This window comes from Schistocerca piceifrons, chromosome X (genome assembly GCF_021461385.2).
Source record: "Schistocerca piceifrons isolate TAMUIC-IGC-003096 chromosome X, iqSchPice1.1, whole genome shotgun sequence".
Classification (NCBI taxonomy): Eukaryota; Metazoa; Arthropoda; class Insecta; order Orthoptera; family Acrididae; genus Schistocerca; species Schistocerca piceifrons.
Genome location: NC_060149.1, coordinates 654,110,287 through 654,135,394, shown reverse-complemented (window position 1 = coordinate 654,135,394; position 25,108 = coordinate 654,110,287). Strand labels below are relative to the sequence as shown.

The 25,108-nt window shown below is 39.6% G+C and overlaps 1 protein-coding gene across 4 annotated transcripts in view; it reads left to right on the top strand.

Moving 5' to 3' along the window:
- Positions 1-25,108, top strand: part of LOC124721188 (GTPase-activating protein and VPS9 domain-containing protein 1) — a 362,758-nt gene that overhangs the window by 259,099 nt on the left and 78,551 nt on the right. For all 4 annotated transcript variants that reach the window (XM_047246031.1, XM_047246029.1, XM_047246032.1 and 1 more), the window contains 3 exons: positions 3,866-4,119; positions 8,999-9,141; positions 9,305-9,418. In XM_047246031.1, the coding sequence (XP_047101987.1) occupies positions 3,866-4,119; positions 8,999-9,141; positions 9,305-9,418 (511 nt within the window). The remainder of the gene's footprint in view (positions 1-3,865; positions 4,120-8,998; positions 9,142-9,304; positions 9,419-25,108) is intronic.

The following is a 25,108-nucleotide window of genomic DNA, read 5'->3' as shown; positions in this document are numbered from 1 at the left end:
TGGCTGCTCTCATTAAGGTTACACTGAGATAACAGAAGTCATGGGATGCCTCCTAATACTGTGTGCAGCAACTCGACATTGCATGGTCTCCATAGGTGATTGGAAGCCGGTGCAGAAATATTGAGCCATACTGCCTCTATAGCCATCCATATTTACAAAAGTTTTGCCAGCGCAGGACTTGGTGCACAAACTGGCCTCTCAGTGATGTCTCCCAAGTGTTCGATGCTATTCATCTTGGGCAATCCAAGTGGCCAGATCGTGAACTATTGTGGCCCGGTGACACAACACATTATCATCCATAAAAATTCCATCATTGTTTGGGACCATGAAGTCCATGAATGGTTGCAAATGGTCTCCAAGTAGACAACATAACTATTTCCAGTCAATTATCGGTTCAGTTGGGCAAAATGACCTAGTCCATTCTATGTAAACACAGTCCACACAGTTATGGAGCCCCCACCAATTTGCCCAATGCCTTGTTGGCAACTTGGGTCCATGGCTTTGTGGGATCTGCACCACATGTGAGCCCTACCATCAGCTCTTACCAACTGAAATCAGGACTCATCTGACCAGGCCATGGTTTTCCAGTTGTCTATGGTCCAACCAATTTGGTCATGAGCCCAGGAGAGGTGCTGCAGGTAATGTCATGCTGTTAGCAAAGGCACTCACATCAGTCATCTTCTGCCATAGCCTATTAATGACAAATTTCACTGCATGGTCCTAACAGATACATTCTTTGTTCATCCTACATTGATTTCTGCGGTTATTTCACACAGTGTTGCTTGTCTTTTAGCACTGACAATTCTATGCACACTCGTTAAGTGAAAGCTGTCAGCTGCTGTGTTGTCTGTGGTAAGAAGTAATGCCTGAAATTTGGTATTCGGCACACTCTTGACATTCTGGATTTCAGAATATTGAATTCCCTAATGATTTCTGAAGTGGAATGTCTCATCTTTCTAGCTCCAACTACCATTCCACATTCAGCGTCTGCAAATCCCCGCTGTGCGGCCATAATCACGTCAGAAACCATTTCATATGAATCACCTGAGTACAAATGACAGCTCCGCCAATGCACTGTCTTTTTATACCTTGTGTATGCGATACTACTGCCATTTGTGTATGTGCATATCTCTATCCCATGGCTGTTGCCACCTCAGTATGTATAATGCAGGATAATACCCACACACTGCTGCCCCTCCCCCAAAGTGAAAGAACCCAGTAGTAATCTGCTGCAAGGTTAGTATTAAAATTCCTGGAGCCTGCTACATTGTTTAAATATTTAGGAGTAATACTAAGAAGTAATATGAAATGGCAACGGCAGTAGCGGAGAAGTCAAGAAGGGTTACACTTACTGCAAGGGTTCTGGGAAAGCACAGTGTATCTGTAAAGGAAAAGACATATAAACCACTATTATAACCAATTCCAGAGAACTGCTTCAGAGTATGGAGTCCTTATATAGTAACATGACAGCAGACATCAAAGAAATTGGAGAGATGCACTTCTAGAAACCTAAAGGTGAATCTAGCCCATACAGAAATATAACAGAGATGCATATGGAACTTAAAATGGCATTCATTACTAAAGTAATTGTTTGTGAAATTGATGATAATAAATTTCTTAATTTTGTTTTTAATGTCCATCATCTAGTTGGTGCTTCCTTGTAAAGTGTATTTCCTAGAATGACAAAAAAGGAATAAATCCTATTAAGTTAGCATATTATATCCAATTCAGATGTATTGGCATTAGATATGAGAAGGTCAACATGACAACTTGAGATACAGAGCAAGCAGATTCAATGGTTTTGATTTCTTCTTTTAAAATTAAGGGGGGGGGGGGGGTCGATTTGCCAGGTGGAATGAAACCTACCAGAAGCACATGGGGAAAAAATGGAAATACTACCATTGTAAAAGTAATATTGTCAAGGTAGGTGGTGTTGTGCCAGAATGTTACATACTTAGTAACAGTAAGACAAGCATGTGAAGAAAGGAACAGAAAAATGGAGACAAATATTTGAGTTAAAGTAAGAAATTGAAAAGCAGATCAAATTATACAGCAAAGAACAAAATGAGGAGGGTAAATGGCAAATCAAGGCAAGTGAAGTGGTACAAAGTAAAGTAAAAATAAATAAGAAAAGTAAAACAAAAAGCAATCCTGTGGTCATTTGCAAGAAAAGTGGCTTTGAGGGAAGAAAGAAGAGAAGAGCAAACACAGAAACAGCTATATAAGAAATATTATTAAGGCACTGGTGACAGTGTGAAGGAGGAGATGAATGTGTGGAAAAAGATGAGAGGAAAGATAAACATAATGAAAGTAGAAGAGAAGACAGCAGTGGCCAGTGCGAAAGAAGAGAGTCTTGTTTATCGGGGAAGGAAGTGTCAAAGAAACAGAATTATGCAGGCATACACAGGGCAGAGCAGGGGCAGTATAAAATGAGATTGGTAGGGGATCATGGGAAGGAAGCAAAGGAGTTCTCAGTAAGGGGGAATAATAATGAGATGATGTATCCCCATATGTTCTTAAGAACATCCAGTACAGATCAAAAGAAAGCAGCCCATGATTAGGGACAGCAGGATATGAGGAGTATGCGAGGAAGTATGTATGAAAGACATTGGAAATTCATTGGCATAGTCTTGGAGCTGGTGGATTACAGATGGGAAGGTATGGTTTGTGGCTGGTAGTATTCATTTAGTACACTTTCAGTACTGAAACACCCAAGTCAAATGTGTCATGTTTAAGTATGTGCTCAGACACTGTAGGTACATACAGTCTTCATGTGCCAGTTTACATGAACGAAAGTTTGGTTCCATACATATTAATGTCGCTGGCAGGAATAGAAGTGTTCCATTCCTATGATTGGTATTAAGTGCTGCAGTACCCACAAGGGAGTTTAAGAATTGCGTTGATGCTTTCATGCGTTGCTCGCCCATCAACACCTTATTTCGGTAGAAAAGTATTAATATGTATCCATAGTGTTTCAGGGTATGTTGATGTATGTTAAAAGTATCAAGTAATAATACTCCAAGCAGTTTGAGCAGTTAATCCTACTGAAAATTCTTCTAAACTTACTTATCTGAAGGAGGGGCTGTCATACCAATACCGACCTCTTCCACAAACCACCACCTTGTAAGCAGCTGCAGCTAAAGAGTATGTGCCGTACAAGAAGAGAGTTTGTTTTCTTTACTTGCCACTGTGTGGAGTCCTTGACACTAAGGCTTGTAAAAACTTCAGCAGCCAGCTGCTCCACCCATTGCTTGTTTGTTTGGGTTATATTTCACATGACATGTTGTGAAGCCCCAGCACCACATGACATTAAGTGTCCAGCACCACATGACATTAAGTGTTGAGCTGCTGAAAGGCTAGGCATACACTCAATAATAAAAAACCACAAAATATCCTAAAAGCATTTATATTCATTAGTAATGTCATGATTACTTGATGGTTGTAGGTGTGCGATAGTTTATCAGCCATGGCTGATCATCAGTTTACCACGTAATACCAGTCAGTACAATACCAGTCAGTGGTAGTTCCGTTGTGAACACTTGAAGTTAGGTGCTGCGATAACAGCTCCTACACCACCCTGGTCATTGTCCAATGAATGTCACTGTTTGGCAGGGACGCAAAAGTGTTCCATTCCCACGACTGACATTAAACACAGTTTATTCCAGCAATATTATTTTGTGATTTCTTTGTGTGACTGGCTACAAGTGTATGCTGTTAAGTATTGTGTTTTAAAATATGCTTCTAAACCTTACGAATAGTTTATCTCACACATTCTTTGTCTCTCTTATTGATCACGTCAGTTCTAGCCATGCTACGTTGATTCTGATAATACTGCACCTTAATTTAGAGATGTTATATGTTTTAGATGCTACAGAAGATATCCTAGCAAAGTATCGCCGTAAGCCAAATGTCGCTGGGAATGCAGCTTCAGCTGAGCAGATTACTGATTCAACTGTTCCTTTAAAGCACAAGGAATCCTCAGATGAACGTCTCAACATAGATCCAAACAACATTGAAGCTTCTTATGCATTTACTGATGCAAAAAGGAAACTGAGGATAGTACTCAGTACAGCTGATGTCCAGCATGTATCTTGGTCACCAGAAAAACTGACAGCTCTTGTAAGTTGTTGGCAACAAATCTTAATACTGTCTATTAATGTCTTAGTAAATGAGACCAAAAATAGCTGAACTCAAAGAATTATACCGGGGTAAGAAGGGATTCATTTAACTGCTGAACCATCTTTACTAGCAAGGAACAGTCATCCAAAATATAGATAAGAAAAAGAAGAAATATTTTTTGGAAATTCTTCCCCCCCCCCCCCCCCCCCCCACTTGGGAGTAGACATCTGATTAATATAGAAAGCTAAAGTGAAGTACAGTACCAATGAAAGAAATTAAAAATGAGAAGCAGTATTAAAATATACAGAACGTTTTAGAATGAATGCCAAATACATTGACAGAAAAAAATCCCAACACCAAGAAGGAGTTCTGCAACATAAACCAAAGTTGGTAGGCATGTTTCTATATCTGAAAGATGATGGCTATTCAGATCTCACACTAGTCGCATAAGAGTGATGCTAGTAGTGCCACTGTGAGGATGCAAATCATGTTTGCTTTAAATACATGCTGTAATGGTCATGAGTGTTAGTTAGCTTTGAGATTGGACGTGGTGAATTGATGTTAGCCGAGAATGCCTTTAAGGTGACAAAGACGCCACTTTCAACACCTCACTGGGTTTGAACGAGGTCATCTAATAGGGCTACAAGAATATGGATGTTCCACATGTGGTATTGCAGAAAGTCTTGGCAGGAATATGGCCACTGTACGTGATTGCTGGCAGAGGTGGTCACAAGAAAGTACAGTCACAAGAACACCGGGCTCTGGATGGCCATGTGGCGCTACTGAGAGGGAAGACCACCATGTTCATCATATGGTTCTGGTGCATCATACTGCATCTGCAGCAGCAATTTGAGCAGCAGTTGTCACCACAGTGACACAACAAACTGTTACAAATTGGTTACTTAAAGGACAGCTCCAAGCTAGATGCCCTATAGCCTGTGTTCCACTGACACCAAACCACCACCATTGGTGACTTTAGTGGTGTCAAGCAAGAGCTAATTGGAGGTCAGGGTGGAGGTGTGTTGTATTTTCTGATGAAAGCTGGTCCTGCATTGATGCTGGTGATGGCTGTATGTTGGTTAAGAGTAGGCAAGTTGGGGCAACCAGCCTCTCTGTGTACACTCACTGGACCTGCACCTGGAGTTATAGTCTAAGGTGAGATTTCATATGACAGAAGGCACTATCATGGTTATCCCATGCACCCTGACTACAAATTTGTGAATCCATCTGGTAATTCAACCTGTTGTGCTGCTATTCATGAACAGCATTACAGGGAGCCTCTTTCAAAAGGATAACACTTGCCCACATACCGCTGCTGTAATCCAACATTCTCTACAGAGTGTGGACATGGTGCCTTGTCCTGCTCAGTTACCAGATCTGTCTCCAATCGAGCACATATGGAACATCATCCATCGGACTAAAACTCCAGCACCATCCACAACCAGCATTAACTGTCTCTGTATTGAGTGCAAAAAGCATGGAACTCCATCCCACAAACGAACATCTAGCACCTGTACAACACAATGCACATACATTTGCATGCTTGTAACACTGGCAGTTACACCAGGTATTAATATACCAGCATTTCACATTTGCTGTGGCTTATATCGCACTTACATTAACATGTGTCCTTGCAATGTTAATCACTTACATTTGTTACCTAGACAAGTGTATTCCCAAAATTTCATTACTCTACATTAATTATTTTTGGGCATTGCAATTTTTTTCTGTCAGTGTATTTCTTTAGGACAACTTCATACTTAAAGACTTGTATAAATGTGTCTGATGTTTAGTGGATCTAGAGATAGACACACTTGAAGTTAACAAATGTAGTTTACCTCACTTGAGTTTGTAGAAGATGGCTAACACTTTTGATTCAGATCTTAATAGAACAAGACCAGTTTGAATCTGCCTGTGTTAATACAAATACTTAAAACAATGCTGTACTTCTTTACTGATACTGAATATGACAACATGAGTTTATTCTTTTGTCTTGTAATGAAAATGGTATTGGTGTTGTGGGAGAACACTGTAAGCAAAATACTAACTGCAAAGTAACGGAATCAGGAGTGTATACTCCCCCTTCCCCCCTTTCTTGCATATCTTGGAGTTGTTGCTGTTTCCATTCTGGATAAAACCTCAAGCTTTCAATCATTATCACCATCTGTTTTGTCGGGAACAACTTACTGTAATGGCTGCTGCTGTGGTTGCCTTATATAGCCCACGGATGGCATGCGATTGTCTGACGCATGTCATCTTGCTGTCATAATTGGTGTCACTGTCTGTGGTGGTGGCACCACAGCTCTCGTAGGAGTTTAAACAACTTGGCAAATTCTCTGTTTCTTCTTAGTATTCAGAGCTCGGTTTCATGTACCACTAATATTATATTCATTGTCCTGGTTGAAATTGTTGTCTCACATTCTAATTTCTATGGCCTCTCTGATAATAGAATCAAAATATGTGAGAGCCTGTGACAAAACTTTTGTGTCATCAAACAGTATTGGGCGTTTCTTTGTGTGGTTTTGTTCAGTAATTTATAAACCCCAGGGGCCCTGAGATGGAGACTGTCCTTAACTATGCACAGTATCTCCTTTACCTTCTTAGATGATTAAAAAATAGGACTTATTTCTCATCTTCTCAAGACTCTGTTTTACTACATGTAGCACTGCAGATAGGAAAGAGCACAATTGGTGACTCATCATGTGATTGTTCAATATTTTCATATTTTAGTTTGTTGCAGAGCACCAGCTGTATATCCCGTGCCCCGTGAAAACTGCCTGTTATGTGCTTAAGGAACTGCTCCAAAGCTTTGATGTCACATGGCCAGTTCCTAAACTTGTTATCAGTATGATGTTAAAATGAAGAAGGGCAAAATTGAGTCGAATTCAAAGCACATTTCTCAAAATGTTCCATAAAGAAGTTGGCCACTGTTGGAGTAGTGGAGAAACCATAGCCATTCCATCGGTCATTTCATAAAATTTACCACTGTACAGGAAACAGGTGGTCATCGTAGCATACTGAAACAACTTTATAGTTTGGGGAGGGAAGTATACTTCCAATAGTTTCCATGTGTCCTCCGCAGGAACTTTTGCAAAATAGATACACCACATCCAGGCTGACATAAATTATCATTTGCACTAGCCTGTATTTGTTTGATTTTCTCAGTGAACATCTCAGAGCTTTTAATGTGATGTTCACAGCAACAAACTATCAGAGTCATTAACTTGGTTAGAGATTTGGCTAGCCTTTAGGAGGGAGAACCAATAATATTAATGATAAGTCTCAATAGCGTGTCTTTGTGAATTTTAGGTAATCTGCACAGCCTTGGAAGTCTAGCAGCTCCAGCTGTGAGATTTTTCATGACATTATTTGATAGACCAGAGTTCTTCAGCAGCTACACCGTTTTTCTGCTGTATGACAGGTTAGGGTATTATCCTCCAACAGTGATGACACTTTGCTGTGATATTGATCAACATTAAATTTCACTCAGTTTTGCCCATCTTCATTTTATCATTATGTTGATGACACATTTATGGTGTGGCCATATGGTGTTGAAGCTCTGGAGCAGATGACACATTTATGGTGTGGCCATATGGTGTTGAAGCTCTGGAGCAGATCACTGAACACATTAACAGCATATACACAAATGTCCACTTCGCTGTCGAGACAGAGAGAGAAGGAAAGTTGCCATTTTTAGATGTGTGGATACAACGAAAGTCAGAGAGAGAGAGAGAGAGAGAGAGAGAGAGAGAGAGAGAGAGCTTGGCCACTGTGTACTGCAAGCTGACAAACACTGATTTATATCTCAGAGCACAATGTTTCCAACATCCAGTACAGAAGAGAGAAGATTTTTTTTTTTTTTTTTTTTTTTTTTTTAATACATTGATGTATACTGTTAAAATGGATTGATGATGACCACTTGGATTTTGAAGTGTTCCAAAAGAATGGCTACAGGACATATGATATAAAGAAGGGACTCTCCAAGAAACAGAAATGTGAAAATATTGAAAAATCACATGTTGAGCCACCAATTGTGTTCCTTGCTTTCTTCAGTGCTTCATCTAGTATAAAGTAAACAAGGAATCGGAACTATTTTCTGACAACCCAAGAAGATAAAGATGATGTTGCACCCAGTTAAGGAGTCTGACCCTCAGGGTCCATGAGATTTATAGTATCCTAGTGAGTGCGGGTGCAACTACACTGGCCAATTCATCTGTATCATTTCCAACCCTGGTGCGGAACATCAACAGCACATTAAAAATTGGGTACTAGAGAAATCAGCAGATGGTGAGCACAACCTCACAAGTAAACACAAAATACTCTTTGATGAATGAATGTTTTGTCCCTGCTTTTACGTACTGGAGTATAGTAATTAAAGATGCTGTAGAAAATAGAATGTGTGCGAACAGGTTCAACTGGGACAGCATATGTAATGTTATTGGAAGTGGGCTCTCAATGCTGAGAGGTATCAGAGAAATTTGCCAAATTGGTTTCACTCGTACATGAGTAGTGGTACCACCAGTCCAGACATTGAAACCAGCTGTGGCAGCAGGACTACATACGCTAATCAATCTGCAGCCTTCCATGGGATAAATAATGCCACAACAGCAGCAGCCAAGCCAGTCACTTGCTTCTGCTGAAGATCATGATGGTAATCCTCAAAAGCTTGAGGTTTTATCTGGGCATCAAAAAGTCCGAGAATTTTTTATTCAAGGGCATTGTCACGAGATTCTTCATTCTCATATGACTTGAGGAGATATTCAGATTTGATAGCTCCCACAGTAAATGACCTTATTTTTACTTTTTCAGCGGAACCGAAATGAAATTCCATCTTTATACCATTCTTGATTGTTAAAACTTTTATTATTTTTCTTTGCAGAGGCAGTCATCAATTCAGAAAGAAAATGAACTTGTATCATTCCTGCAATTACAGTTGGCTGAAGCTATAAATCTGCAGGATCGTTCTCGTATTTCTCACCTTCATGAAACATTAAGATGTATTAAACTTTTTGATGAAGAAGGGTAGGTTTCCATTTTATGAGTTGAAATTACTGTTTTGTTAAACATTAAGAGTCTTAACCATGTACTGTCACAGAGAATGAAAAATATTTTCTCTTTTTGAAAAGATTACCACTGGACAATAATTTCTAATAATTGTCTTGTACTTATCTCTTTTTTTGCGTAGGTGCCGCAGATTGTTTAGATCTCTTCGGGAAGATTACCGCAAGCGTTCGCCGTATATTGCATACCTAATAAAATGTCGGCAGAGTCTACTGTCAACACTGACACATGTTCGGAGGTAAAAAAAAAAAGAAAGAAAGAAAAAGAGACTTGTCTTTTTCCCAGTCTGGAACTTGCAGCTTTTTCCATGCCCATACCTGCCAACTCTCCCAATTAAGGTGGGAGTCTCCTGATTTTTCACGTTTTCTCCCACCTCCCCTTTCCTTCCATTGCCCAATTTTAGTTAAATGTCATCAAACTGAAGGCATTTGATTTAGAACCCCACTATTCAAGTTTGTGCCACCAGTCGGAAGTCCTTTGCTCAGTAGTCTTGTTTAATTGATATACATATTGAAGTTCCTAGAAATGAGAGGTTGTCGTGTGCATCCTGTATATTGATTGTTGTTATTTCTGCTGCTCCCCACACATTTTGTAGTATATATTCTGTTATTATTAGAGGTGTTTTCATGGTCTGGTTTGATTTGTGTTTTTGTGTGTTTATTGTGTTTAATTGAAGACTCACATTATCCAACTTTTTTTTCGTAATGGCAACAACAAAAAAATCAGTTTTCTAACAGCAGTATCCGGAACAATTACCATGCATTATAGAGAGTACGAAAGGTCCATTGTTCACATTTTGTACAGTTAGCCAATGTGACATTTGTTTGTCGCATGGTGGGGAAAAGTGATATTTAAAAACATGTGGAAACCGAAAAGCATCGTGAAAAGGTTACATATGTGAATAGCAATACAAAACTGAAATTCGGTGATAAAATTGAAAGTGAGATAGCAATATAGCAAAAAAAATACAGCTTTCAAGGACAAAAACTGTAACAGCTATCAGAGAAATGCTACAAAGGAAAAAGAAGAAATAATAGAAAATTATAGAGATTTGCCATTGTCTAGTTAAACAGATGGTAGTATCAAAGGCGGTTCCAACCTATATTCCCATTGCTGTTACGACCAAAAATAATTGAAAGCAGCTTATCATCTCTCCTGAACTTACAGGGGGATTTCAGTGGTATCAGCACAGGAACACTTGTTCTTAACACTCTGAAGAACTGTAATATTCCTTTCAATAACAGTTTGATCGTGTGTTGTGATAATGAACCTGTAATGGAATGAAGAATGGAGTTGCATGTGTGTTGAAAAGTGATGTGATTAACCTGTTTGTTGTTAGATGTCCTTAAAAATTTGTTAAGTTTGGCTGCAAAAGAGGGAACTACATGTTTGCCATTCCAGATCGATGATTGTGTACTGGACATATACTATTTTCTACAAAATAATACAAAGAGAAAGGAGAAACTGAAAAAAAATTTCATATGATGGTGAGATGAAAATTTTGATGCATTTGTGCACCCATTGGCTTTCTGTGAGCAAATGTTTAATTTGGTATTGAAATGAAGTGTCGTATGGCGAGAGCCTCCCAATGGGTGGACCTGATCGCCTGGTGCAAGTCTTTTCAGGTGACGCCACTTCGGCAACTTGCGCATCGATGAGGATGAAATGAGGATGATGAAGACGACACAAACACCTAGTCCCTGAGTGGAGAAAATCTCCAACCCAGTCGGGAATCAAACTCTGCCCTCTCTGCATGACAAGCCGGCGCACTGTCCACTCAGCTACAGTGATGGACAATTTGATATTGAAACAGCGGAAGCCTTTGTTCAGCCTACTCAATTGTGAAGTGAAATCTGTTAAGGGTGATCAGCTTTTATGTCTCCAAAACTTATATTCTGAAGGTGAAAGGATCACCAATTTAGAGTAGTGCCTCTTCAAGAAGAAGAGCTGTTGAATTTGCAAGTTCCATGTTCTTATACATCCAAAACATCTTAACAGGATTCCTCAATTAAGTACAATCTGCCCCGTGAAGAAAGGATTCTTATGTTCCTGTCATCAGATTTAATTAAGGCTCTATGTTTTTGTCAAATGTTATACCTGCATGTAATTTTACAGTCAGGTGTGCCTCGCATCTATTTACAGCAAGATCTGTGGTGGATACATTAAAAAAAATTTAATGTCTTAATTTGTACAACCTTCAGTGGTAAAATTTTTATCTCTTTTAGAGGTTGATTACCACAGCGGAAGAAACCAGAAAGAATGAAATTTGTGATTTGGACATTGGTAGTTGTACTTCGCAACTTGTGGATCATCTCAAGCATTCTGAGAAGAAGGAATTCCCATGTGTATGAAAATATTTCATTGTCACATGTGGCTACATGGTCCAAAATACCCACCAAAGAGTGAAATGTCAAGGAATACAAAAGTTGTGCAAATTAGGTCTGTTTCCCATACATCATTTTCTTCTGAAGTATTTTGTGGAAAAGTTTCTGGCATTATTGAATGCAGATGCAGGTAAACAGCATGAAGCCATGGACAAATTACGGTCCTAGTTTTATGCATTTAGGATATATGACCTACTGCATGAAATCTGAAAGGAAGAGAGAATTGATATGCAGTGGTCCCTGATAAGAAAATTAAAAAGTAGTGATGGGATCTTAAAATTTTCCAACTTAGTACATGTTATGTTCTAAGTATTTTAAGATTCCCTCGGAGTAATGCTAAATGTGAGAGGATATTCAGTCTTGTGACTAAAAGAAGAACACAGTTTAGGTCGTCTACTGGTAATGAAAATTTGGAGAGATTGTTGACAGCAAAATCAAGAATAAAGGGTGACCACTTTCAGCAAACCTTGAACAAAGAATTTCTGAGAAAGACAGAATCTTCAATATGTAATTCCTTAAATCAATAAAAATATGTTTTGAACTGTTTGGTGAAAAGATGATAATGCCTCACCATGTGTCTGAGATTTCATTAAGGAATGAAATGAATTATAAATTTATTAAATAAGTGGAACACTACTTTATGTTATCTGAAGACATTTTAGGAGTGAAATACTTTGTTTGATAATTGCTTTAGTTTGTCAGTACATATACATCATCATTCAGTTTCTGCAGTAAGTTTTCTACTGCAGAAGGAGCATCTCCTGTAAGAAGAAAGGTACTGTACATGTTCTTATGATTGTTTGTACTTCACTTGATATTTAAGTATAACTGAATATTAATAGACTACATAGCGAGAGTAATTGTGCAGATTTCTTTAATTGTGACTTTAGTTTTTCTGTGGTTTTCGTAATCGACCTTATGTTAATGCTGAAACTGTCATTTTAATACAGGCAAATTCCATCTTCAAAGGGAAGATTCTTCTGCCCTTAATCACCTATTTAATTTAAACACATAGAGATAAATTCATTTTCATAGGAAACTTACAGAATTAGGGAAACATCCAATTCTATTCATCTGCTTTGACCCATGATGTCATCAATATGGCGGAAATGTCATCTTTCAGCATATACAAAATGGTGACTATATCGTCACTACATACACATTACAACAGTGCGAACAAAAATAACGATGACACAAGAATATCTCACTCCAACAATGAAATGAAAGTAACATGACAGCTGTGGGAAATATGGAGGTTTAGGACAGGGACAAGCTAAATGTATAACAGTATGAAACACCGCACTGTCAAAAAGAAAAAAAAACTCAACTTACAACATAACACTACAGCCACAAAACCAGCGGGAATTGTACACTTCACGCAAGCTGTGTAGCTCAAACCAAGCACGCAGTACCAACAGCCGACACCTACAACTCTCAAAAGTGGAATAAGACATTTCCCTTGACCTGTATACCTCAAACATGGCTGCTCTCGATACCTACTGGCAAACCACTAATAAAGAAGCCACAACCACAAACTTCATACACGTACATAACTCACAGAACCTCAACATATTGAAAACCCATATTCACTAGATTAGTTACAACACAACCAAAATACCATAAATATAAAACAGACAAAACATCAAAATTACTATAGAATAAAATCAAAACAAAAATTACTTAGCAACAGAAGCCTCTGACAAAATCACCTAAATTGGCTGCCACCACACCACAAAAGGGAAAAAAGCATAACAACTCCCTGAAAACAAAGAAAACACTTCAAAATCCACGTTACGGTACTGACTGCCTAGGCTCAAATAAACACACTTCACCTCAGTGATAACCAAAACTAAAATGAATCCAATACCACATGTTAAATTCATCACTTCATCAGCCATCACCAGAGGGGGAGCATCAAATACAACTACATGATATCTAAAAACGCAAGCCAACTCAAAAACATTGCACCATATGACATCACACACTACACCACCATTATGTGACACGTCAAAGCAGGCGGGTGGAATTTGATGCTTACAATGATCTAAAACTTAGTTCTTTAGTGTATACATATACAGTAGTATTACTCATTATGTAACACATCCCAGATTTTTAGTTGTCACAATGATGATACTCAAAAGTGGTGTGCTTTACCAAGCAGCAGTTTCACAAGCTTTACATTGCTGCTTCATGTACTTGGCTGTTGCATGACATTAACAAGAAAATGTCTGCACCTTCAGCAATAGCATTGTGAGGAATCTTAATTCTGTCTCTGTCTTCCTCGTCGTCACTTTCATTGTTACTTTCCTGCACACTTTTATTTTTTCATCTGTTAATGTTTCATCTGTCTCTCGATTTTCCTCATTCATCCACTTACCAGCATCATCTTCATCGTCCTCCTGGAGACTTGCAGATCATGCCAACGTACAAAGTGTCAGCACTTGATTCTGAATTAGCTGACTCATTGAACAGAATCAAGGCTGTCACATTGGGTGGAAGAGAGAGTGCTTGAATGCCATTGGATCTTAGTCACATAAGAAGGATCACTGGGAGCCTTGTCAATTATAAGGAGAGCTTTCAGTGGAAGATTTTTCTTCTTCAACTATTCGCCCACAGCTGGTACAAATATTTCATGGAACCACTAAGAAAATCTCTGTCTGTCCATCCATGTTTTCTTCCGAGCTTAATTTTGCACTGGTCATGTGTTTCTGCCACTGTGTTGAAAACAGTGTGGATGTTGGTGGTCCCCAATAGTCATAAGTGTTAGATCATGGCTCTCATTTGCCATTGATGTTATGTACTGTTTCTGTTGCTTGTTCTTGGCAGCTAATGTTTTTGAAGGAGGGAGTGTATAAGAGAGCCGCTTAATCAGCATTGTACAACAAGGCTTTAGCACTTTAATATTCTTTTATCTTCCGTATATCCTTTACAAACTCTACTGTATTTTTGTCAATAGCTGAAAAACTTTCCCTGGTGACTGTCAGCTGCCACACACCATTTTGTGGGTTCTCCCCCAACCCACACCCTCTGAGTTTTATAGCCAACCCTCACTTGCAGCAGAAAGTTACTGCTACCAGTTTGTTTTGTAAATGAAACTGATTTTTCTTTTATTATCAGGCCACTGACTGGAATTCCCTTACTGTGTTGTGTGAATGATCTTTAAACAGCTACATCCAGTTATTCAGTCTCACACTTTCTCATAACCTTCTGTTTTTCCATTTGGGTTGTATACCGTTGAATATCATCGTCTTTCTTTTTGATGTCATAAGTAGTTGCTCATCCAACATTGTACTCAGCAGATGTGACTTTCTGCAAAGAACCTCAGTTCAGAGTATCTTAAATTTTGAATTTTGCTTGAGAGCTAATGTAACATGTTTTTTTTTTTTTTTTTTTTTTTTTTTAGAAGCAATGGTACTGTCAAATGTTTTTTTATTCCCGTCTTTGATCACAATATCAATTCTTTAGACGATGACCGGTTTCAGTCCATAATGACCATCCTCAGATCTACAGTATACAAATATATACACCTAGTGAGCAGTGTGTCTTTCAGCATAATACAGCAATACGTATCACAATATACTATCATACAACCAGGGAAATGTACAGAAAAAAAACTGTAAAACGTACCTTTTTTTACACCATGTCCTAGAGTGATAAGGCCATAATGGCATCGTCAAAACATATAAATATAATCAGCACAGCATTGTCACATAGATCTAAAATAAGGTGTAGAATAGGCCACATCGTCCACATAGTCATTATTGCAACTGGCTACTGAAGTACAGTAGCTCCCAGAAACCTGTTTGCCTACATCCTCCCTAGATGTCGCTACTGTGGGCGTAGATGTAATCATCATTTACACAAAAACATAATCTGATAAAAACACATTAGGTAAAATACATGTAGCAGACTTTTAAAATTGATAACTATCATAGAAACCAATTGTGATACATTAAAAGACGAATACAGTAATTCTTCTAATGCCATCAGTCATGAGAGTCGTATCTTAAAAAAATCTTAATACAAAGTTTAAAAAAGAGAAGGCAATGGTCATTCACGCAGACAAAGGTAATACAGTGGTCATTATATATGAAGAGGACATTAAGAAAAAGGAGGAATTCTTCTATGAAAATGAAATAATAGAAGTTCACAAAGACCCAACACAGAAGTTCCAAATAGGTTTACGGAAAAAGATAGACAGCTCCTAATTTATGCTTAACGTTTACATAAAGAAATCGCTAAAATTGATTAATCCTAAGCTCCCCCAACTGATATCGCAGGTTAAGAAACATAAGAAAGGAAACCCAGTCCGTCCAATTGTTAACAATTTGTCATCGCCATGTTGTAAATTAAATAAGTTTCTTAACAACAAAATGAAAGCAATGTACACTTTCTCTACCAATGTTTGGGTGAAAAACAGTTCTGACCTTGCTAATGCGATTAAAGATGTACATATTCCAAATAATGCGACACTAGCTTCCCTAGATGTAAAAAGGCCTCTACAGTAGTGTCCCGATAAAGGAAATGATTCAGATTATTAAATGTAATCTGCTAACTCATAACAAGATTAGTACTGCAGAATACACAGAATTAATAGAAATTTTAGAATTTGCGTTAACTTATAAATATTTTACATTCAATGGCAAAATATAACAACAAAAACATGGTCTTGGGGTAGGTAACAGTTTGGCTGGTACGTTAGCAGACATTTTCATGAACGACTCAGAATGTAAGTTCTTTGCTATGTTTCCACGACTGAAAGACAAGACTATATATTACAAACTTTATGTCAATGACGTCCTGTTACTCTTAGAGGGGGACGAGAATAAGGTTACCACATTTGCTCAAGCCATGGCAGCATGCACCAAAAAATAGCGTTTACTACAGAAATAGAAGAAGCAGGCTCCATTAACTATTGAGACCTTACAATTAAGAAGGTTGATAACAGACATAAATTTTTGATTTTCAGAAAGCCTACATGTACAGGTACTATTATCAGAGCCAGTTCATGCCATCCGCCACGATATAAAAGGGCCCTTTTCACCTCTATGATCCACTGACTTTTTAGATTACCATTGGCCAACAATGAAATATGCCAAGAACTTAGTATATTAAGGCAAATTGCAGTAGCCAACGGTTTCTCAGCTAAAGATGTCATGCACCCATACAATAGGATAAAAAAACAGAAAGTAAATGGTAGGCAGACCCACAATTATTTAGAAAAAAGAAAGAATAAAGAAAACCTGAAACTATTCCAATTAAATTTTACAGAAAAATGTCGCAACAAATAGAAAAGTATTAGAATAAATCCAAGGTTTGATGTGGTTTTCAAGTTAACAACACTCTGAAACTCTGTGTAAAACATAGTTTGAGTAAAGATGCTGATAAATTTGATGGTTCGTGGGTTTACAAGATCATTTGTAGTAGTTGTAACAAATTTTACATCGGTCAAACTAGCCGTTCTTTTAAGATTAGATTCAGGGAGCATTTGCAGGCACATAACAAAACTGCATTGGGAATGCTTTTGGCAGAAACCGGCCACACTATAGGCAATATCAAGAGTTGTGTGCATATTCTACACAGGGCAGAGAAGGGTCGCGTTCTCGACTTGTTGGAGAAGTTGGAGATTTACAAAGCCAAAAGCATGAGCCCACTAGGGTACTCAGTGGGCAAAGCAATTTTGTGCCCAGCACCTATTTTGCTTTGTTTGATAACGTACTACGATAACCAAATAATGCCTTGCATGTTTATACATAGCCTTACTTGATGATTTATCTCTAGAACAGTAGGCATTTACCTTACTTCCATACATTAGTCACTCTAATCCTGTAACTGATTGTGTCCTACCTATTCATGGAATGTCTAGCCAGACTATATACTTTTATTTATTGACTGTTAATATGTTGTTTCAATGTTTCCTGTGGGAGACATATCACATTGTATGTAAAGCCCTCTAGTGGTTAAGTTCTTACATAACATCCCGGCAGCTGACCCAACAGAGGGCGCTGATCATTGATCTGTCTTTTTTTCAGCTGTCATATAGACATTTTATCATTCATAGGCAATTTATAGGTTGCTACAGGCAATATATTACATATATTAATTGTTGACCGTAAATTCACTATAAAAAGGGTCAGTCCTATTCCCTTCATATATTTCCTTTTAATAATTTTATATGGGTAACTGTATTCGTCTTTTAATGTATCACAATTGGTTTCTATGATAGTTATCAATTTAAAAGTCTGCTACATGTATTTTACCTTATGTGTTTTTATCAGATTATGTTTTTGTGTAAATGATGACTACATCTAAGCCCATAGTAGCGACATCTAGGGAGGATGCAGGGAAACAGATTTCTGGTAGCTACGGTACTTCAGTAGCCAGTTGCAATAATGACTATGTGGATGATGTGGCCTATTCTACACCTTATTTTAGATCTATGTGACAATGCTGTGCTGATTATATGTTTTGACGATGCCCTTATGGCCTTATCACTTCAGGACTTGGTATAAAAAAGGTATGTTGTTCTGTATTTTATCTGTACATTTCCCTGGTTGTATGATATTACGTAGTGATATGTATTGCTGTATTGTGTTGAAAGACACACTGCTCACTAGGTGTATATATTTCTATACTGCAGATCTGAGGATGGTCATTACGGTCTGAAACCGGTCATCGCCTAAAGAATTGATATTGTGATCAAAGACTGGAATAAAAAAAACATTTGACAGTACTGGATCACTGTTTGTATACCCAACTATGTCGCAGTTGGTGCAATGGTACTGAACTGGAAAGAAAGCCACCATTTCAAGTATGTATAACACTGCTTAACTTGACAATTAACGAACAACATTGTTGTGCACCTCATTTCTGCATGAGCGACCAGAGGCCGGGTTAGGGAGAGTTCAGTGTATTTGGAAAAATAGAGCAGAAGAGTACTTAGAAAAATGAAAATGAGACCGATTATACTTAAGTATGACTATAAAAGTAATCACCCATTATGAATTTTCACAATATTATTGTAAGAAGTGTATTGAGTAAACAGCCATAATAAAAAGCATAGACAGAGATTTTGCTTTGCCATGGTTCTCCCAAATCATTCCCGGCAAAAACCAGTATTGTTCCCATAATAATAATTACTATTATGGGCTATGTTTATTTCAACTGTTTCTCCTTTCTTTTCTTCCACATTTCTGTTATGTATTGTCAGTGTTCCTCTCTCCTTTCGTCTCACCAAGTGGCTCCAATCTTCTTGGAGTTTTCGTGGAACCGATTGGAATCTCGAAATTTATTCCCGAGTGGCAGCCATTCCTCAGTATCTTTCAGAGTAATGTAGAGTTTGTCTGTCTACCTTCCAATTTCTTTGCTCTATGTGTTACCAATTTTTAATTTACTAAAATAAGTGAACTGTCTTTTTCTCAGTCTGTTGGGGTTTGTCCTGGGCCTGTGGCTATAGAAAGTTATTCATCTTTTCCAAAGCATGCATGTAATTTTTTGTGTTGTGTTTTCTCTTTAACTGGTTCCAAAATTTCCTTATAGTAATTCTTTCTGTGATTTCCACTGCTTCCATCACAGCCCCCACTATAGAGTACTGTCTGAGTTTAGCATTGAGGGATATTGATTTCTTAAGTTATATACTGGTACATCCTTAGTTATGTAAATGATGTTTTCCTCTTATTAACTCTTGCTTTAATGCCTTCTTTCTCCAAAATGTCGTGTTCAGTTGCTTCTCCTACATACTTGACTTCTTATTGTTCTATCAATTTTTTCCACATTTATTCATTATCTTGGAAGCTGCCTTAATGTTTGCCATAAATTTGTCTTCTCAGAGTAGATTTCTTGTCAACCTGTTGTTTGAGCAGTTCTATTGGTCGAGTGGCTGATTCTATTGAGCCTGAAAAAATAACCAGGTCATCTGCAAAAGTTAGTTAATCTATTAGTAAACGGTGACTTTTGTAACCTAGTCTAACTTCCTCGTTGATTTGTCTTTGTCCTGATGAGATACTCCATTCTCTCATGTCTTTTCATGGAAAACAGTTAAATAGCAGTTGGGAGAGACCATCTCCCTGTCTGACTCCAATTTTAATTTCAAAACATAGAAATTTCATTATAGGATAAGTGGGTGTTAGTATTTTCTTAAATAGACCTGCAGTTATACTGTCTAAACCCAGTTCGTTATTTCAAAACAGTGACTTCCTATAGCTTTTCTTAAGTTAACAAAAGTGATTATGAAATTTTTAGATCTTCTTTTCATATACATTATTACTGACTTTAAGTTGAGAATCTACTCTGAACATGATCTTTTATTTATTTATTTATTATTTTTTTTTTCTAAAACCATATTGATATTCACCAATTTTGGGATTGAGTTGTTGTGCCGTAGTTACTAATGCTAGCAATAAGATTTTGTAGGTAACTGGTAGAGAGTGAAATACCTCTGCAATTGTTCACATCGGTTTTATCCCTTGCTTTGAGCAGGGAGTGGATCAAGCCTGTGTTCAAAATTCTCGTATATTAACTAAATATTTTGGATGATTTCAGTCAGCTTATCCAGAAATTTGTTATTCAAATATTTTTTAAGTTCTACTTGTGTGGAATCCTCCCCAGGTGCTTTATTGTTTTTGAGGGATTTGATAATTTCCTGGATTTTCTCTTTCATTGGGAGATAGGACATGAGTATTGAATGTATTCTTACGTAAAAGTAAACCTGTCATGATCTATTTGTTTTAATTGGTTTTTATCATAATTTCTCTTAGTATTTAATCTTGCCCGTGTGTGTGTGTGTGTGTGTGTGTGTGTGTGTGTGTGTGTGTGTGTGTGTGTGCGTTCGTTCGTTCATTCTTGTCTTTATTCCATTTCTGCCATTCATTTTATCTTCTTGTGTCTAATTACTTCATCTCATTCCAAATTCCACCACACACATCATTTGATTTTGGTCAAAAGAATTGTTTATTTTGCTGCTTGAACAAGATAGTGTTTCATTTGTTTTCAGTTTTCTGGATTTTTTGTTTCCAGATTACCACTGTAGTTCCTCCTTTGTTTTAATTTTTCAATGTAATATTTCAGAGTCCTTGGTTTGGTTTGTCTCTTTGTATTTCTTGGTCCAGATCTAACTTTGACTTTAGGTAGCTAGTGGTCAGAATTTAGCTCAGTATTTCTTATTACCTTAATGTTCTGGATTTCTGGGGAGGAATCTTTGTATAGTTGAACGTGATCTATTTAAATTCACGTAAATTGTGATTTGGAGAGCTTCATGTTTTCTGGGGAGATGCTTAAAGGCAGTAAATTTCATTATTAGGTTGGTTGGTCTGCTGAGTTCGGCTAGTCTTTTGCTGTTTCTATTTGTTGTTTTGTGGCTGGGAGGCTCCTTGCAAAGTTCCTGAATTTTCTGCCTCTGCCCAATTGTGCATTTAAATCCTCTAGCAGTATTATTGCGTGTTTCTGTGCAGTTGTTGTGGTAATTTCTTCAAGTTCTTTCCAGAATGTATCTGTTTCTTCTCTGTTTGTTTCATTAGCCTGGTTGAATGGCCTGTGGGATTAACTATTGTATATACTGTACCTTATATGTGCCTTTGAAGGAGAACATGGATATTCTGCCATTGCATCACTGGAAATCTATTATACAATCTAAAATTTCGCAACTGACAGTGAGGACTGTTCCTAAATGTGGAACATATTTTGTAACAGTTTTTCCCTATTTTTTTGCTTTGAAAATTCTGTAGCCCTCTGATTCAAATGCATGCTTTGTTCCCCATTTTCCAAAAGTGAATTTATGTGAACTCCTGCCAATAAATTCTTCAAATTGTGGCTGATTTTGTTGTGCCTGTTTCCAGAAAGCTCCGAATGTTTCCAACGTGCTGCTGCAAGTTCTTCAGTATCCAATGACATGCTTATTAAATGGTTCAGTTTTACATTTTATTGATATAATGATAATTGTTTAGACAAAAGCTTTTATCAGTAAGTTAACTAGATTCTCAAAAAGTCCAATGAACTTCTCTATAGGTATTCTGCACAATTACCTTCTTCAATTGCCAACAGAGCAAAGTGCTATAGACTTGCCACAGTTAGCTTTGGGAAAACACTGGTGTCCGATATTACCACTGGTAATTTTTTAAATCTTTATATTGACCAATGAGGATATCATAACTACTTCAGTTCCCTTCTTTCTTTGTTGCTTCCTATTTTTCCAGTGCTCCCTAATCTTCTTTACATTGTGTCTTTTCGTTTCTTCTGTACATGTTCTCTATTTTGCAACTTTTCTGTCTAGAAAGTTTTCTAAATTTAGTATGTTATTTCTAAAAAGGTTATTTTCTGTTATTTTGAATTCTTTGATTTGTTTCTTTCTAGTTCTTTTCTAATTTCTTCAATCCACATTGTTGTCAGTATCTTTTTCCAGAAATACTAGAATATTACACTACTGGCCACTAAAATTGCTACACCAAGAAGAAATGCAGATGATAAACGGGTATTCATTGGACAAATATATTATACTAGAACTGACACGTGATTACATTTTCACGCAATTTGGGTGCATAGATCCTGAGAAATCAGTACCCAGAACAACCACCTCTGGCCGTAATAACAGCCTTGATACGCCTGGGCATTGAGTCAAACAGAGCTTGGATGGCGTGTACAGGTACAGCTGCCCATGCAGCTTCAACACGATACCACAGTTCATCAAGAGTAGTGACTGGCGTATTGTGACGAGCCAGTTGCTCAGTCACCATTGACCAGACGTTTTCAATTGGTGAGAGATCTGGAGAATGTGTTGGCCAGGGCAGCAGTCGAACATTTTCTGTATCCAGAAAGGCCCGTACAGGACCTGCAACATGCGGTCGTGCATTATCCTGCTGAAATGTAGGGTTTCGCAGGGATCGAATGAAGGGTAGAGCCACGGGTCATAACACATCTGAAATGTGACGTCCACTGTTCAAAGTGCCGTCAATGCGAACAAGAGGTGACCAAGACGTTTAACCAGTGGCACCCCATACCATCACACTGGGTGATACGCGAGTATGGCGATGACGAATACACGCTTCCAATGTGCGTTCACCTCGATGTCGCCAAACGTGCGTGTGACCATCATGGTGCTGTAAACAGAACCTGGATTCATCCGAAAAAATGACGTTTTGCCATTTGTGCACCCAGGTTCGTCGTTAAGTACACCATCGCAGGCGCTCCTGTCTGTGACCCCCCTGCGGGTTCGGGGGTTAGAATAGGCCCGCGGTATTCCTGCCTGTCGTAAGAGGCGACTAATAGGAGTCTCAAACGTTTCGGCCTTGTGTTGGTCCCCTGTCGGGTTTGACCTCCATATCTCAAAATTTTTCCGAGGAGCGAGCCGATTGGGGAAGGGCGCCTTACTTGGTGCATTGTGTCCATGTTGTGTTGAGAACTTTCGCCATCTTATTCGTCGTTGCATTGCAGTCCTGCCCGCTCTCCATCGCTTGGGCATGGATGCGCTCCTGCGTGCTCTTTCTGCCAAGCACTGTGCAGGGCCATTTTCTGCACTGGCGACGCCCATGGACCACATGTCACCTAACATCCAGCACGGTAGCCAGTCCGTTGTGGTGGGGCCGCCATGTACCCTCTTGGTTGTAGCCCCCTGACAACACAGGGATCGCTCTACTGATGCCTGCGCCGTTCACTCCCCACGTATGCCAAGGAGTAGATGCCCATCTCCCTGGGGCATCAGGACTCCCGGCAATGGCCATCCTGCCAGGTGGCTATTGCTGTGGCTGGGTGGCGCCCGTGGGGAGGGCCCTTGGTCGGAGTAGGTGGCATCAGGGCGGATGACCCGCAATGAAGCGTGGTACATCATCTATCGCTGGTGGGCCTCCACCAGCAGTCTCTAAGCGATCGAGGTCTAACCTCAACGGGAAGAAATTTGATCAGAGATCGTTTCCCTCCCTAGCTACTCCATGGGAGGAACGTCTTGCTATCAAAGGCAGTGGAGACTATTCACCCCGGTACCTTGTGTGTACGCGGGTTGATGGAGAATCGTTCGTGTCGACCAAGCCCCAGTTTTTTGTGGAGCATTTAGAGGACAAGTTCGGGGAGGTGGAGGGCTTGTCCAAGATGCGCTCTGGCTCTGTGCTCATCAAAACGGCATCCTCTGCCCAGTCACGGAGGTTGCTCAATTGTGACAAGTTGGGGGATGTTTCAGTTACCATCACGCCGCATAAGACTCTCAACATGGTCCAGGGTATTATATTCCACAAGGATCTTCTTCTGCAGTCCGACGATGAATTACGCGCCAACCTCGAACGACGAGGTGTTCACTTTGTCCGGCGCGTCCATCGGGGTCCGAGGGATAATCAGGTAGCCACCGGTGCCTTCATCTTGGCCTTTGAGGGTGATGTCTTACCCGAAAAGGTCAAGGTGATGGTTTACCGTTGTGATGTGAAACCATATATCCCTCCTCCGATGCGGTGTTTTAAATGCTGGAAGTTCGGGCACATGTCATCTCGCTGTACTTCCAGCATCACGTGTCGGGATTGCGGACGTCCTTCGCATCCTGATACTCCATGTGCTCCGCCTCCCATCTGTGTTAACTGTGGAGAACACCATTCCCCCTGCTCACCAGACTGTCGGATCTTCCAGAAGGAAAGGAAGATAATGGAATATAAGACCCTGGACCGCCTAACCTACACCGAGGCCAGGCGGAAATATGAGCGGCTCCATCCCGTGCCCATGACGTCCACCTATGCCGCTGCTGCAACACGAGTTCGCTCTCAGCTCTGCCAGAATTCACCGGCCCCCTTGGCTGCGGGGGGCACTTCACTCCCTGTTGCTCCTGCTCCATCTCCTTCAGGAGCAACACCACCCCAACCACCGGGGACATCTGTTCCCCCTTCACAGCCGGAGAAGCGTGAGCCTTCTTCGGCTCCTCTCGCCCGGAAGGGGTCCCTTGGGGCCCTCCCATCCCAGGCTTTGCCCAGTGCCAAAGAGGACGCCCGCAAGTTTGTCAAACAACCACCAGTCGCTGGTCGTAGGGCGTCACGGTCGTCTTCAGTCCCTGAGACTGACCCAGTGAGGCCCTCCCAGCCAGACCCACTCTGCGTCCGAAGATGAGGTGGAGATTCTGGCGTCCGCTGAGGACATGGATCTCGCCAGTCCCTCGGATGCAATGGATGGCTGTTGTCCAGGTGGTGACTCAGTAGCAGCAGGGGCCCCGGAGGCGTAATCTGCCTCCCCAGTCCCTTCACGCCTTTCCCATCCATGGCTAATACCATTCTCCAGTGGAACTGCAGCGGTTTCTTCCACCATCTAGCTGAGCTCCGCCAACTTATCAGCCGTCATCCTTTCCTTTACATTGCTCTGCAGGAAACTTGGTTTCCAGCAATGCGAACCCCCGCCCTCCGTGGCTATCGGGGTTATTTTAAGAACCGGGCAGCTTATGAAAAGGTGTCTGTTGGCGTCTGCATATATGTCCTTAACTCTCTCCACAGCGAGTTTGTACCTCTACAAACAGCTTTAGAGGCTGTCGCTGTTCGGGTGTGGACGCCACAGGCTATCACCGTCTGCAGTATTTACCTTCCACCTGA